Raw genomic sequence first — 16,825 nt, 5'->3', positions numbered from 1 at the left:
ATATGAGGTAATTACCTCACGATTCGAGGATGAGTTTATCCTGTAGGTGATGCGTGGAATCGGGAAGCCTTGTAATTGAAGATATTCAAAAGCCTTTTGAATAACGCTTCGAAATCTTTGAAGATGACGCATAAAACAAATACACGGATTGGAATCACTGGGATGGTGGTGGCTAGGTAATTGTCTATAGTGGATCTCATTGTCTTCAACTTTAGATTAGAATCGATCTCCGTCCAATACTTTACAATTCGTTCTTTTGGAAGAATATTAAAGTGGCATTCCAAGAATATTTATCTTTATTAGGAATTTCTGATTAATGAAATTCTCAGTTTGAGAGTGATTACAATATTCGATTTTCCACGAGTTTCATCATCAAATTTCGGTTGAGAGCCTTTACTGTCGTGAGAGAAGTTCGAAGAATTAAATTTTCAGCTTTAGAATAATTATGAAAACAAAACCGTAAACCTTATAAAGATCCGTAAAAAATTAAAAAAATAAATGAGAACCATATTGGATAAATAATTTTGTAAACATTTGAAGTGGAAGAATAAATGTCATTAGTAAAATTCTTGTGATGTCAACAAACCATGTTAAGCAATTAGCATTACACTTTACACTCGAAGAAAACTTGCTTTGCTCTGCATCATGCAACGAATCTGATAATTGTATTATTATTATTATTATTATTATTGTTATTATTATCATTATTATTATTATTATGGTGGTGGTGGTGTTTTGTCAATGTTGTTTCTTTTAATTACAGGTACGACTTGAAAAAACAGTTTAGAACATTATTTGAAAGTGATGAAAGAAAAGAAAGAAATCAAGAAATAAATAACTGGCAACAATATTAATAGGAAAAAAAATTGCATAAGTAAATAAATAATGAGTAGCTAAATATAAGCAAGTCACGGAAGGAAAATAGAGTGTATCTTCGGTCTTTGGAATTCAAATTCCAGGTCGGAATCACTGTTTTTGGTGTTGTGGGTTTTTACCATTTTGGAATTACAGATTATATATGTATGAAAAAAATTATTCCTATTTTACCAGTCGCTGTTTTTTGTATTGTATTGGGGAAGTTGAAAATCAGCTGTGTATCAGAATATTACAAAAATGCTATAGGACTCTATGCATCTTAAAATAAATAGTTATGATTACTCTAGACTCTACTGTAGAGGCTTTAAGCCTCTATGTTAACCATGTGCAAGAGAAGACCCTTTAAAGTGGTCCCGGGAACAATTTTTATCTTTAAAGAGATTAATTTAAGTGCATAGGCCTATTAATATCCCAACCGTGCATGCATTGTATTCCTTTTAACCATCCGAGATAGTGAAAGTCCGATTAATGTCGCCAATATACATTTTCTTCCTCTGGGTGGGAGACGTCATTATCTGTATGGAATTATAATGTTTTCTTTTGATTTTCAGCGCCTACGAAAGTACATAACAAAACAAACTCCACGAAAAAAAAAACTAATTGTCTCTCTGCGCAGGTAAAACAATGTTTACTTTTTCTTCTTTTTTTATGTCCCATCACCACCTAATGAAAAAGGCGTGATAGCAAGATTCATTATTGCTTGACTTTTTTTTTTTCTTATAAAACAAGGATGCAATTTTGCAATCCCTGGGGTTACCTTATTTCATACGGTCTTCTGATGTTATTACTGTTCTTAAAATATTTTACTTTGTTCATTACTTCTCTTGGAGTTTGTTTACATCCTTGTTTCCTTTCCTCACTGGGCTATTTTCCCTATTGGAGCCCTAGTGCTTATAGCATCTTGCTTTTCCAACCAGGGTTGTAACATAGCTAGTAATAATAGTGATAAAAAAGAGCGTGAATTCTCCGGGAAAAAAATAGTATAAAACATTTACTTGTAAATGGAGTCCAACAGAATACAAATGTTTAGAGATATTTATCGCCTACTGATCTGAAATAAATGTGAATGAGACGCCCACATCCGTTGAGCCCCTTTAAGTCATTTATATTCGGTAGTTCGGATGGAAGAGAGAGAGAAAAAAAACTCAACTGGCTGTGAAGAGTAAAAAGTAATTGAAGCTTTGTAGAAATTGCGGGACTAAAATATTCAGGTCACTAAAAATTCGTACTGTGAATCTTTCACTTAACCATTCAGTCACTCTTATGATCTAGAAAAAGGAGCTCTCATATTTCAGCAACTACCCGTTATTCATTTTTATTGTTCACGTTACCACGTATATATTTTTGTTATCCACGTAGTCACGTATTTATTTTTGTTGTCCACGTAGCCACGTATTTATTTTTGTTGTCCACATAGCCATTTATTTATTTTTGTTGACTACGTAGCCATTTATTTATTTTTGTTGCCCACGTAGCCACGTATTTATTTTTGTTGTCCACATAGCCATATATTTATTTTTGTTGCCCACGTAACCACGTATTTATTTTTGTTGTCCACGCAGCCACGTATTTTTTCCACGTAGCCCACATATTCATTCTAAATATTAAATAAGTAATTTTTTGTGTAGTTATCTATGTAGATGTATAGGAAACATAGGAAGTTAAAGGGCATTTGATTACCCGGTTCAGAAGTCGCTTCTAGATATACGCAAATGAAGTAACTACAATCTTTCCGATGATATATTGTGAATTTATCAATGAATTTCAGATATTCTGAAAGTTTGGTCTAATGGAAATATTTCTTTTTATATATCCGACACTTGATTGGTTAAAGCCTGGGAGTTGTCAATCAGAATAGGTTGATTGATTTTTTTTTTTATTAAATACGGTATAACGATGTAGCTTTTATTGAAAGAGGCGAAAAGAATCATATGTCTGGTAAACAGAGAGTAAGTACGGCACTGACCATAAGATGCATTGTTGACATCCAAAGACTAAGTTGCTTATAATATGTTTCTCTACTAATCATGAGGTGTGCCGTCGCTCATAAACAGGCTCACATTACTGTATATCCTTACATATAGCAGTATTCGTCATGGCCAGCTAGCTTTGTAATTCTTAGAGATCAATGTACTATTTTCGCTTTCGATCAGTGTGAAACACAGCAGTGATTCTGAAACATAATCTTCCCATAACAATTATTAAAACTTATAACACAAATGGTTGTGGTGGCCGATGTTGTAACGTCTCTGACTGGTGAAACCGGACTGGGGTACGAGTCCCGCTCAAACTCGTTAGTTTGTTTTTTTGGTGTAACCTCACCATCCTTGTGAGCTGCGAATGGGGGGGGGGGGAGCCTATAGGTCTATCTGCTGAGTCATCAGCAGCCATTACCTGGCCCTCTTTGGTCCTAGCTTGGATGGAGAGGGGGCTTTGCCGCTGATCATATCTATATATAGATGGTCAGTCTCTAGGGCATTGTCCTACTCGATAGAGCAATGTCACTGTGCCTTGTCTCTGCCATTCATGAGTAGCCTTTAAACATTTGAACATTGGGATTCCTGTTGAAGCGTTACTGGGACACAGTAAGGGCTTGAAAGGAAGCAGAAGCGTGAGCGAATGTATTTTCCATCAGCCAGCAAGCAAAGGAAAGAAAAAAGTTGAATTACATTAATAAGTATAAGCTTAGAAGCTTTGCGCCTATCTATTAGGTGATATTTCCACAAACTTATTTTGCGGTGTGAGCAGTTAGGAACCAGGAAACCAGGAACTTCTGACCCTGTGTTTTCAATTCCTTAGCAATTTAAAGGAGAAAAGAGTATATAAGTACTTTGTCAAGCCATCTCTATTCTTTGTTTACCTTCCTCCCTAGAGGGAGGTGAATGGGAAACTTGGAAACCTAAAGCTCCAGTATAAACTTTAGTGAAATTTAGCTTTGTTTTCGCAATAAAATTACTTATCATCGCCCATGAGCAACCAAATGCACAGCTTGGAATATTGAAATAGGATAATGCTCATCATCATCATCATCATCATCATCATCATCATCATCATCTCCTACGCCTATTGACGCAAAGGGTCTCGATTAGATTTCGCCAATCGTCTCTATCTTGAGCTTATAAATCAATACTTCTCTATTCATCGTCTACTTCGCGCTTCAAAGTCCTCAGCCTTGTAGGCATGGGACTTCCAACTCTTCTAGCGTCTTATGAAGCCCAGTTGAAAGTTAGGTGAACTAATCTCTCTTGGGGACTGTGAAGAGCATACTCAAACCATCTCCATCCACCCCTCATCATGATCCAATCCACATATGGCACTCGAGTAATCTCTCTTATAGTTTCATTTCTAATCCTGTCCTGCCATTTAACTCCCATTATTCTTCTGAGAGCTTTGTTCTCAAATCTACAAAATCTGTGGGATATTGTTTCATTGTCATATACCACGACTCATATCCATACACTATACAGTAACACCGATCTCACTAAACTGATATATAGCCTGATTCTTATATGTAATTTCAGGAGATTTGATTTCCAAATTTTACTTGACCTAATCAATCTGATTTGCTTTTTTCAATCTTTTATCAAACTCCAAAGGATAATGTTATCCATAGGAATTATTCTAATATTTTTCTTCGATTTATTTTCTTCCGTTAAATGCTCATTATTTTCATGATCAAATTTCCATGGTAGAATATTCGAATGCACTTTGTTTAAAAAATCAAGTATTTTTTTTTTATTTCTTATCCATTTGATATCTATTGATATGTGATCAACCATTATTTTACAGATAAATCAAGTCAAAACATCTCACTCCCTCCCTCACGTGTTTTAGGTATATTAGACTTTCTGTGACCCATTTGCACATACATCAGACTCCTAGGAAATTATTTTGGATATGATAGCTAACCCTAGAAAATTTTTAAAATATGTTGACTATATCTTGATAACAGTAAAGAAGTGTTACTCGGTGAAAATAATCTCCCAGACGTTATACAGAATGTGGCAAAATTCAAGTAAGGTAGGATAGAATGAAATAACTAGTGTTAGATATAGTAATTCGCAGCGAGTTCCTCGTTTTTCGACTTCTCTTGCTTGAGGGTACACTCGGGCACACTATTCTATCTTATTTCTCTTCGTTTTGTCTTTTAATGTTTTTATAGTTTATATTTGAAGTATTTATTTTAATATTGTTACTGTTATTAGAATATTCTATATTAATTGTTAATCACTTTTCTTGTGGTGTCCTTATTTCCTTTACTCACTTTGCTATTTTCCCTGTTGGGGCCCTCAGGCTTACAGCATTCTGCTTTTCCAACTAGGGTTCTAGCTTACCAAGTAATAATAATAATAATAATAATAATAATAATAATAATTATAATAATAATAATGATAATAATAATAATAATAATAATAATAATAATAATAATAATAATAATAATAATTTCAATTATTCCCATTTGCGATCAGACAACGGAATACACATTTTACTTCTCGTATTTGTAAAGGACCTTTGATTTCGTTACTTAAGATTATAGAAGTGTTTATTGACAGTTTTGCTCAAAAAGCTAGCCAAATATAGGTCAGGTTTGTCACGCCACTTTTCCAGCATGAACTCACTCCTTTATCGTTACCTCTTTCTAAGGTAAGCTTGGAATGCAATCGGCACTGGCAAGTGATATAATGACTAAGGTGCCTTTTTTTTTTTTTACTTGAAAATAGTAGTTGGAAAATAAGTGATGCCAGAGCAGTCATGTTGGTAATTCTTGACATTAGTTCTGGTAGAATTTTCCTAAATAATGGAAAATAGGATGACGTCAGCATGGCTTACCTCCTCCTGAAGTTGTAATAGTTAAATGTTGTTCTGTGCGTTGCGATATTATGAAGAATTCACTTGCTTACACATATATTCTAGCTTTAGAAAAAAATGAAGAGAGAGAGAAGAAAATAATTATTAGATATATCACTATTAGGTTTCATGTGTTCCTGTTTATTTACTAATACTTATTTGTTGGGGTTATTTATCATTCTAAAACTTTGTTTACTCTATAATACTACTCCAATGTATGATTTCAATATATTTTCGCTTAATAGAATCTAGAAATGTAAATTCAATATAATGTAATAAGTCGTTTATATATACAAGTTACATTCTGTTCTTTGGTTACAGGAACATCCTTCTTTCAATAGATGTCTTCATTTTTATTTGATATTTCCCAATTGGTTTTTCACATACATCAATTCACATTTCATTTCCTCTGGAGTATTAAGTAGAGTTTTGGAGCAAAGCGATTGATCCCAGCATTTGTTAATTATAATAAGAAGATTAGGCTCAAAGGATTTTTTTTATCATTGAAATCACGTATATTAAATCTTGTATAATAATCATTTAAATGTATGATAACGTTGGTCTAATTATGGATAAGTAATCGCTGATAATCAGCGCAAAATGGCTAATAGGATCATTCTTTATTAATCTGCATTTAGTCAATTTAAAATCTCGTTACAAATTACATGCACCATTATGTGGTATATGTATTAATATATATCTGGTATATAATCAGTGTCATTTTAATACTGCCCACGCTTAAGCGCTACGCATTAATTGGCTTGCTGGCAAAAGTGATCTGTTTCAAAGAGATCAAAAAGGCCGAATCCGTTATTTCTCCTCTTCGTAATGTCATTTGATGCAATAGAGCCCAACCTCCCTCACCACCACCGTATAAAGGCACACGTATCCTCAGTATATTAAAATAAAAAAAAACTGCTGATTCCTTAAAATCTAAAGACTGTAATAAAGCCCCTTGCATTATTACCATTACTTTTCTGACCTATACCTACTGTTGTGATTTTTTTCCCCCCCTATATATTTTGTTACGTTTATAGACTATATCACGGGTGCTATTTAAACAAGTTGATTGACTATGTTGCTTGCCCGCTACGCATACAGGTATGTGTTTAAAGGTTTAAAGGCCGCTCATGAATGACAGAGGCAAGGGACACTGACATTACCTTAGAGACTGACCATATATACTTATGATCAACACCCAAGCACCCTCTCTACCTAAGCTATGACCAAGGAGGGCCAGGCAATGGCTGCTGATGATTCAGCAGATAGACCTATAGGCTCCCCCCAACAACCCCATCCTCAACTCACCAGGATGGTGAGGTTGCAGTGATCAAAGGAACTAACGAGCTCGAGCGGGACTCGAATCCCAGACTAGCGATCACCAGTCAGGGACGTTACCACATCGGCCGCCACAACACGGTTAATGACGATAATATTGGTAATAACTAGAACAATGTAGAATATCTGTTGAATGGTATATGTTGAGCCAATATTTTTTTTTACGAACCGCCTTGTAAAAACATGGAACAAAAGTGAAAGGTGAAAGAAAAGGAACAGATTCTTGAACAACACCACTAGAAACTAGACACATGGAAGGGAACAGATGTACTTCCCCAACAACAAACAAAATAATAGATAAAAGACGTACGTTTACATTGAAGGTCCTAAGACCGTAATTTAGAAGTTTGTTTATTAGAGTGTGTTGAATGCCTCACGGATAACAGTGGCTACCGAAGATTCTCCAGAACAAAGGGGACTGAAGAGGTTAGCTGGAACATCCCGTGTGCACCCAAACTTACTCTCGTTCCGTTGGTTTTCGATTCTCACTATGATGCATTTTTATTTACATCAGAATACTAAGGTTACTGCAAGCTATACTATCACTTAGTACCTCTACAAGGCAATGTCTTTTATCTGGACTAGAAAGCTGTATGACTAGATCTAAAGAAAAGAGTTGGGTTGAAGGTTTTAGCTATTTCCTAGATTAGGTTCCTGCCAATTGGTCTGCTAATGTAAGTATTTCTTTTTATATAATAAACCTTTTGGGGGTTATTAAAGAACACTAGAAGGATGCAGATTGACCAGTAATTATTGCAACCTTCATTTATACTGTTCTGCAGAAGGGGCACATTACTTGATACTCACTTTCAGAGGAAGTATCTTTTCTTATTCTAAAATGTTATAGAGTATTGAACTTATAGCAAATTACACAACTCATTACACAACTCATCCACAAGTAAAAAAAGAACACCTAAATTATCTAAGATCTTATTGAAAAGTAAATAATTTCATAGGATTTTAGAAACGTGTAAAAGTATATTTCATACGAGCATTTTAATCAAACTTATTTCCCTTCTTTTGTATGTGGAAAAATTTACAAATTGCCAAATAAGAAAAATGCTTTACATTCGATTTTTACTTCATTTTCCCCTAGTTTTTCATACATAAAGAAAATCCTACCACGTAGGCACTTTGACTCAAAGCTAACAACCAATCAATTATTTTTAATTTGTTGATCGGCAGCGTGGATTTTGCAAGATTGAAAAATTATCCTCCTAGTAATTCCAAAATGAGCATTTCCATTTTTTATTAAAATCCAACAAACTTTTTCGTCAACCTCTTAGTGTTATTAACATTAATAACAAGCTTTTAGGTATTTAGATATAAATTTTGTCAACCTAGGCTATGCAGTGTCCTTTATTAGATCCTTCCACTGGTTTTTCTTTAAAATAATCCTCTCTCTCACCGTTTTAGTGTTTTGCGTCTCATTTTGATTTAAATCTATTCATACGAGAGTCTTCGAAGTTATTAAGTGTCTAATCATTAATATTTCTTCTGAGGTTGCGGGACACAAAATAAGAAAAGTAAACTGGACAGACATTTGGCAGGTCTGCTGAAAGTTCCAATGATCGACTTTAAAGTATTAATGGAGGACTATGATGCCCGTTTCAATACCTTATTAAACCTGTTTCTCGAGAATTAGAATCTCGGATTATTCTCCAGCAAATGTGGGATGCTAGATAGGAAATCACAAAAAAAGGGCAAAATTGCAAGTAGGCTATAAAATAGTATAACAGAAAATGCTTATTGTAGTAGTTCTTGTGAGTATTATTAGCGAGACTTGCCGTTTTCACATTTTTGAACAAAAAAGTGTGCAACCTTTAATTTAAAGATTGTGGCTTGTATGTTGTTCCTAAAAAAGCATGCTGGTACCCGAAAGTGAAAATAGATTTATTTTTAGTGCTCGTAAGAGGTAAAGGAAGAAAATGAAAGAAACAGGAGAATTGTTTTGAATGAGAAAGACTTGTGGCAATCATCAGTTGGTGTAAGGGGAAGTTATAACTTGCATAATATGTTTGTATATCACTTCACAGAATATTCTGAATGGGTAATACAATGTACAACAGAGTTTTATTGCCATTGTAGTTCTAGAGGTAAGATTTCATACGAATGGGAAAAAAAAGAAAAAAAATTCTAGTTACTCGTGTGTTGACGGTCTAGTAGATCTTTTAGGATCTGAGAAAACAGAATGAAGCTTTGTTCTACATGTTCCTCTCTCTCTCTCTCTCTCTCTCTCTCTCTCTCTCTCTCTCTCTCTCTCTCTCTCTCTCTCTCTCTCTCTCTCAGTATATATATATATATATATATATATATATATATATATATATATACAGTATATATGTATATATGTATATATGTATATATATATATACAGTATATATGTATGTATGTATATATATATATATATATATATATATATATATATATATATATATATATATATATGTGTGTGTGTGTGTGTGTGCGTGTGTGTGTGTTGATAAAACTATTTTGCATTTATTTTTTGCCATACTTTGACACTCACTTGTTTTACATAAAACTTACTTTATAGGCTACTCATCTTAAAGGTTTTAAAATATTCGATAGCATACAATTTTGAGAGTAGAAAAAAAAACTGATATATCTTTGTCAAAAGATTGACAGTATTACATACGATCTACATCCGAGCTAAACGTTTCTGTAAGGATGATGAATTCTCAAGGGTGTTGCAAATAAAAAAAATATATACATTAATGTATAAACTGTATTTTTGCAGATAATAAACTCCTTCTGTGTTTTTCTTCCCCTTTTTCTTCTTAAAAAAATTATAACCACGAGTAGAGCTCCATTAATTATAAGTATATACCTCCATTTATTTCAATTTTTCCTTTTCAAGTTGGTGAATTGGTTAATCCTGCTAAACGTGTATTTTAATTTCCTGCCCATCCATCAGGTCGAAGTCTCGCCTCGGGAAAAGATAAAACCCTTTTTTTCTCTCTTTTTTTCCTCCCCCGTATTGCCAGTTGTCATGTAAGATCAATACAAACATCATTAAAACGAAGTGGTGTTGATAGCAGTGGGTAAAGTGAAGCTCAAAAAAAAAAAAAATACTCAATATTGAATCAAAATACAATTCCACGTGGGTTGATTATCTCTATTTACGCTTCCAATTGATTACAGTCGTATTTGTTCACTGACTTCAAACTCGATGTTTCAGTTAGTCCTGTATTGTGGTATTCTATATTACTCCCAATACCGTCGTAAAATTATGGTAATATAAGAAATAGTCGAGACGGCAGTCCCCGATCTTAGGGTAGCTCGGACTTATCACTGTACCTTCATTTCGTATATCCATGTAGGGGTTAGTGTCAGTCCTCAGTAACTATACTGGTATTGTTTAATACACTTAGACTATGATTGTTACACCTGGAAAATGATGGATATATTGGCTACACATCGCTTTTACTTTTGTACAAATTTTATCTCTTTCTTATTGTCGTTTGTTTCTTTTTTCCTCGTGGGAACATTGTTGCGTAAAGCAAGTTAGGCAAGTCCCCGTCCTTTCGACTTGTTCGTATGTTCATTTGAAATGATGGTGATAGAGTAAGTATATGATAGCTTTGCACACCATCAATGAACTTGTCACTCTTACACGAAATTACGTATTCAGTAGTTTGTACACGTCACACTCGAGAGGCAAAATTCTCCTGGTTATCCATCCCTCGTTCTTCCTCTTAAGAATTACTCAAGGTGATGTTGTCATGTTTCATAGGTGTAAAAAGTGATGGATTATTTTTGTTTTTAATTTACTATGTCATAAATAATCTAATTTCGGATCTAAACAGTTAGAGATGACCAGGACGTACAAAAACCAGCCCCTGAGATGACCAAACTTCACGATCAGGTTATATATATATATATATATATATATATATATATATATATATGTGTGTGTGTGTGTGTGTGTGTGTGTGTGTGTGTGTGTGTGTGTGTGTGTGTGTGTGAGTATGTATGGATGGATCATTTTGCCTATTAGGCATCCTCCACGTAAAGATTGTGTTGAGAAACCATCCGAGTTCCCTCTGTCCGTTCAAGTAAGAAATTATATTAACTCTGTGCAGTCTTTTGTTTTCCTTAAGAGAAGTTAGCACAGAGCGTATAAAACAAGTTAAGATCATAAGATTAAGATAAAGACGTTAATGATACCCTTCTTTCAGAATATGAAAAAAAAAGATTGGTAGGTTAAGATCAAATGATTTTTTTTAGATGTTTTCTGTCCCTAACTTCTTAGAAATCCTCTGGCTTAAAACTGGCTGTCGCTGTGAGACAACTCGGTTAAAACTGCCAATGAAGCAGAATTGTCGAGGGCCCTTTACTGAGGTTTTGTCCTCACAGAACTCGATGAGGGTCCAAGAAATATTCCTTCCATCTTTTGCATCCAATTCTTGATAAGAAAAAAGGATAGAGCCGTTAATTTCTCTTGATATGTCTTCTATTTTTTTTTTTTTTTTTTGAAATGTTTAGCGATTTAATGATTCAAATCATAATTTCTTCAGGAAGTTTTGGAAATTACTAGAACAAGGTTTCTTAAAATGTGTTCATAGTGTATATATATATATATGTGTGTGTGTGTGTGTGTGTGTGTGTGTGTGTGTGTGTGGTTTTGTGTATATGTATACTGTATGTATACTTCTCCATTCATAATTTCTAGTGATAATTTTATCACTAGACCTCATGATTTTCATTTTATTCAAATAAGCCACAAATACTCCTTAAAGATAAGTGGGCTAAAAGTCCAATCTTTACTCTTATGTGTATATATATATATATATATATATATATATATGTGTGTGTGTGTGTGTGTGTGTGTGTGTGTGTGTGAGTGAGTGAGTGAGTGAGTGGGTGTGGGTGTATGCGCGCGTGCATGTGTGTAAATCTCTCTGCCGTAAAGCATAGCTATTTTTTCTTCGAAAATCCCTTTCCCATTTGTAGATTTTTTTTTATTTGAATGCTTCCTTCAACAATTGGCAGACCTGGAGGGAAGCTTCATGTAGTCGGTTTCATTTCAAAGGAATAATAATGTTAATTTTATATTTCATGAGAATACAGATTATTTTAATTTTCAAAGAACAATGAAGCTTTTCATATCTTTTGATGTTGATTAAAAGAGTCTAGTAATCTACTTAATGTAACAAAAAGTGAAAAAATATTTCCTGTATAGATCTATTTATATATTTCACAATCAATATTCTTCTCCTCGTGCTACTTAACTTACCCTTTCCGTTCTTTTTTACATCTTGTAAATTATAAATTCTCGATTGTATGACCCTCCCTCTTATATTCTGGCTAAACCCCTTATTCGAGTGTCAATGTTTATATTACTCCTTCTTACCATTCAATTTTAAAATTCCCTCCTTCCTCTATTTCCAGAATCCCTCAAATTCAACTCAAATATATGGAATTTCAAAATCCCTCAAATTCAACTCTAAAATGTGGAATTCATCCCCGTTATTTCCAGAATCCCCCAAATTCAACTCCAGAATGTGGAATTCACTTTCTCCTGTATTCCCAGAATTCCCCAAATTCAACTCTTGAATTTGGAATTCACTCCCTCCTGTATTTCCAGAATACATCAAATTCAACTCTAAAATGTGGAATTCAATTCCTCCTGTATTTCCAGAATCCATCAAATTCAACTCTAAAATGTAGAATTCACTCCCCCCCTCTATTCCCAGATACCCTCAGCCTAGCTATCCTTACAGGATGCTTTGTCATCACTTCAGCAAGTCTTTTCGTACTTTGGAAAAATCTCAAGAACGTAAATCAATATGTGAAACTACGTCTTTATATGTTGAAGGTTCGGTCATAATCTCACAAGACTTCAAAAGTATTCACCAAGCGTTTAAATTCACAATGACCTCTTACCTTCTCTGTGTCCTAAGGATAAGTGTTTCAATAAACCTATCCGTATGATTGTAACTCGATGCTTTGCTGTTTTTTTCTGTCAGGATGAAATAATTCACATTGAGCAATCAGTATATGTGCCCTGTGTTAGCTACGCGTCTCATCAAGTTATTATTATTATTATTATTATTATTATTATTATTATTATTATTATTATTATTAACTGCTAAGCTACAACCCTAGTTGGAAAAGCAGAATGCTATAAGCCCAGGGGCCCCAACAGGGAAAATCGCCCAGTGAGGAAAGGAAACAAGGAAAAATCAAATATTTTAAGAACAGTAACAACATTAAAACAAATTGTGATGTCCTATGTGGTAACGTCCCTGACTGGTGATCGCCAGACTGGTGTTCGTGTCCCGGCCAAACTCTTTATTTCCTTTGGTCACTACAACCTCACCCTCCTTGTGAACCAACGATGAGGGGTTTTGGGGAAGCCTATAGGTCTATCTGTTGAGTCATCAGCAGCCATTGCCTGGTCCTCCTTGGTCCTAGATTGGGTGGAGATGGGGCTTGTGCGCTGATCATATGAATGTGTGGTCCTGCTTGATAGGGCAATGATACTGTTCCTTGCCTCTGTCAATCATGAGCGACCTTTAAAACTCCCTATTTGGAATTTGTGCATCATTAAATGAAAAGAATCCTTTTGATATCCTTTAGTTTTAGAAATCCCATATTCCTTATCCATTCATTATCAATCAGAATGGCAAACCTGATTTACGGGATTTTATAACTTTTTCTATACCTCTATTTGTATGAAGCGTTTGTCCATAGATATAAATAAACCAGTGCGGGTGCCGCCATAAGTTTACGGATTATTATTAATGAGTAATATTCTGAAAGACGTCAGATCTTAGAAAATCACTCAGGTTTAAAGATCATAACAAATTCTGTTCCATGAACTCCATAACGAGACTTACCATGCTGAAAAAAAGTCCACCGCATCATTATTTCAGAGGGTAAAGTCCCATTAAACTTGTCCATAAAACTAGATAATGTATGCACTGCTAATAGAATAACTAGCTACAATGTTTTACAATTTTTCCAACTTTAGAATCATATTACTTGTTACGTGTGATGTCAGACGGTAAATTCGATCGTAAGGGGAACTATTTGTATCATCGCTTGAAGGGCGTTTCCTGAGATTCGTGTTTCTAGTTCTCTACTCTTTTAAACACCGGCTACTCATTCAAATAGATCCTCAGGAGAACTGAATGGTCTGTTTGCCTCTGGATTTTTCTTATCCGTAAAAAGAAAAAAAAATGTTATTTTAGATTTTTAGTTTTAGTTTTTGATTGCAATCATCTTCTTTGCAGATTTAGATGTTGGACAGGGCGACACTTCGCAACCATCGCACCTGGTGCCATCTAGAGCAGCCCTTTTAGAGGCCATCTTCAACTACCTCTTCCAGTTATACCCTGCTTCAGAGACGGTAGGTCCAAGAACATATGTGTATATATATATATATATATATATGTATATATATATATATATATACACACACAGTATATATATATATATGTGTGTGTATGTGTGTATATATGTATATATATGTATATATATACATACACAGACATATATATATATATATATATATATATATATATGTTCATTTTAATCATCGGGATGTATTTGACTATGATCAAGAGATAAAAGGAATTTTCTTCTTGACTCATTCTAAAGTCGCTCCTTGTTTTTCTTATTGTCCTTTCAGGCGTCTCTCATATACAATAGAAGATTTCTTATTATTTAAAAAGCTTGCAAACTTAAATGTCCTCGTCGGTTATGTTTTGCTGATATCAGCACAATATTTTTTTTTCTAGCTTAAATTTGATAAAGTGACTTAAGAGGCCGATCATCGAATTGAGTTGGGAAAACTATCCATGAAGGTCATATACCTGAATAGCTGCATCGCTTCACTGAATGATACTTTGTTCTTAATCATAAGAATAATTGTTTTCCAATAATGTTGCAGAGAGCTTAATTCATAGAAAAAGTTAGGTTATAAGTTTTAACTTCAGATGAATTTCTAGTATTAGTTCTTAAAGACGTAAGAACATTTTATATTTTTCAGTTCATAATCGTGACGTTAGGTATCCGAGGGGAAAAAAACATGAATCAAATGTATCTTGATAACCAGTTCTGGTGTATTTTTCTTTAATGTAATAAAAATGTTAATTGTGTATAATGCCCTGAGTGCCCTAGTCATGCTTTCTTTTTGTCCTGATATTAAGACATTACAGCACTTAGACCGGTTATGTTTTACAATACTTAGTTTCTTCATGATATCAGAATATATCAGAATGTCAAGCTAATATTGATCAACATTTTCTTGTCTTTTTATAAGAACCATTTCACATATCGTGGATTAAATTGCAGAGTCAACATTGAAAGGAAGATATATCAATATTTATATCAGAACTATATTGCATTGTAACAAATGTTAAAAACGGTGGAAATATATTTTCTTTTTATACAGAGTGAAGAATTGTATCAGTAATCTATCGACGCATCAACCCATGAAGATGTTTTTCATTTAATCTATACAGTAGCAGATTTTAAGTCTAGTATTATATGTCGTAGCTAATCTGAAAATCAAATCACCCAAATCAGAACTAACTCAGTTGTATTCAAGGTATTTTGTTATTTAGAAGCATTACGCCTTTTTTTTCTTTGTAACTTTCAAGTAATCGAATTTATACATTCATTTATGCCTGTTGCCTCCACTTATGTCACTTGCTTTCAAAGATCCAGTAGTTTTTTCTGATCGTTAACCAACATTTTTTCATACTTCAATAAACCTGTAGTTCACTCTTATTCACCTTTCATTTCTCTCGTTTTCATTTTTACCACACATTTCAACAGCCTCATGACTTGTCTCTGACAAGTTGACAACAGCCACATTAATTTTATTAAATCTAATTGATAGCAAATTCCTTCTGTTCACATCACTCTGCCCTTCACATAACTATTGACTTCCTATTTGGCCAAAATTCCGTTCAATTCCCTTGCTATTTTTGTTTTCTTTTGGAAAGTTGAGTATTAGTAAGAGTAATGTAAAGTGTGGTTTAGCATCAATTTAATTTATATAAAGTTGCATTTTTCTTGGTATTATCTTAGAATTAGCATGGTATAGTAGTTTCTTGTTACCTCCGCCAAGGAGATTATGCAGTCAAGTCGATTTATTTATTTGCCTGTCTGTGTGTCTGTGGACAGGATTACGTTGAAACAATTCAACGTATTTTGACGAAATTTTCACCACTGATAGATCTTAGGTCATGGACGACTCCATTGAAATTTTGAGGTAATCCAGATCCGGATTTTAGATCCGGATTTGCATTTTCGCCATTTTAAAGATAATGTCAAAACACACACGGATGTTGATAAAATTTCCACCACAAATAGATCATAGGCTATGGACGACTCCATCAACCTTTGGCGGGAGGTCAGAAATCTCTGATTGCTCTTTTTCTCATTTTGTTTTCTGGTATTCTTATTCCCTTCAATGAAAGTGTTGGTGTCTGTCTCTCCCGATGCAGGGCTCCTCGTCGCTAAAATGGGACGATGGAATGATAGACCCCGATGAGTACATGCAGGGAACGCCCAAAAGGATCTTTTACCCACCAAGGGCAGGGAAAAGGAGCTACCAACTTTTCGACGATGAAGCCATCGAAGAAGTAGGTGTTTTTTTATTTATTTATAAAGTTGCTTTATACAAGAACTCACTTTATGTTGAAAGTTTTTATCTATTGCTAGATAATATTGACAAAAAAAAAATACTCGTTAATAATGGAGTGGTAGGGCCATTATTTTTCTGTAT

General features: G+C 34.1%; 1 protein-coding gene across 3 annotated transcripts in view; it reads left to right on the top strand.

The window, feature by feature from the left end:
• Positions 1 to 16,825, top strand: part of LOC137645867 (uncharacterized) — a 115,748-nt gene that overhangs the window by 88,553 nt on the left and 10,370 nt on the right. For all 3 annotated transcript variants that reach the window (XM_068378864.1, XM_068378865.1, XM_068378863.1), the window contains 2 exons: positions 14,322 to 14,437; positions 16,545 to 16,682. In XM_068378864.1, the coding sequence (XP_068234965.1) occupies positions 16,575 to 16,682 (108 nt within the window). In that variant the 5' untranslated portion in view covers positions 14,322 to 14,437; positions 16,545 to 16,574. The remainder of the gene's footprint in view (positions 1 to 14,321; positions 14,438 to 16,544; positions 16,683 to 16,825) is intronic.

This window comes from Palaemon carinicauda, chromosome 8 (assembly GCF_036898095.1).
Source record: "Palaemon carinicauda isolate YSFRI2023 chromosome 8, ASM3689809v2, whole genome shotgun sequence".
Taxonomy (NCBI): domain Eukaryota; kingdom Metazoa; phylum Arthropoda; class Malacostraca; order Decapoda; family Palaemonidae; genus Palaemon; species Palaemon carinicauda.
This window is presented reverse-complemented; position numbering and strand designations above follow the sequence as displayed.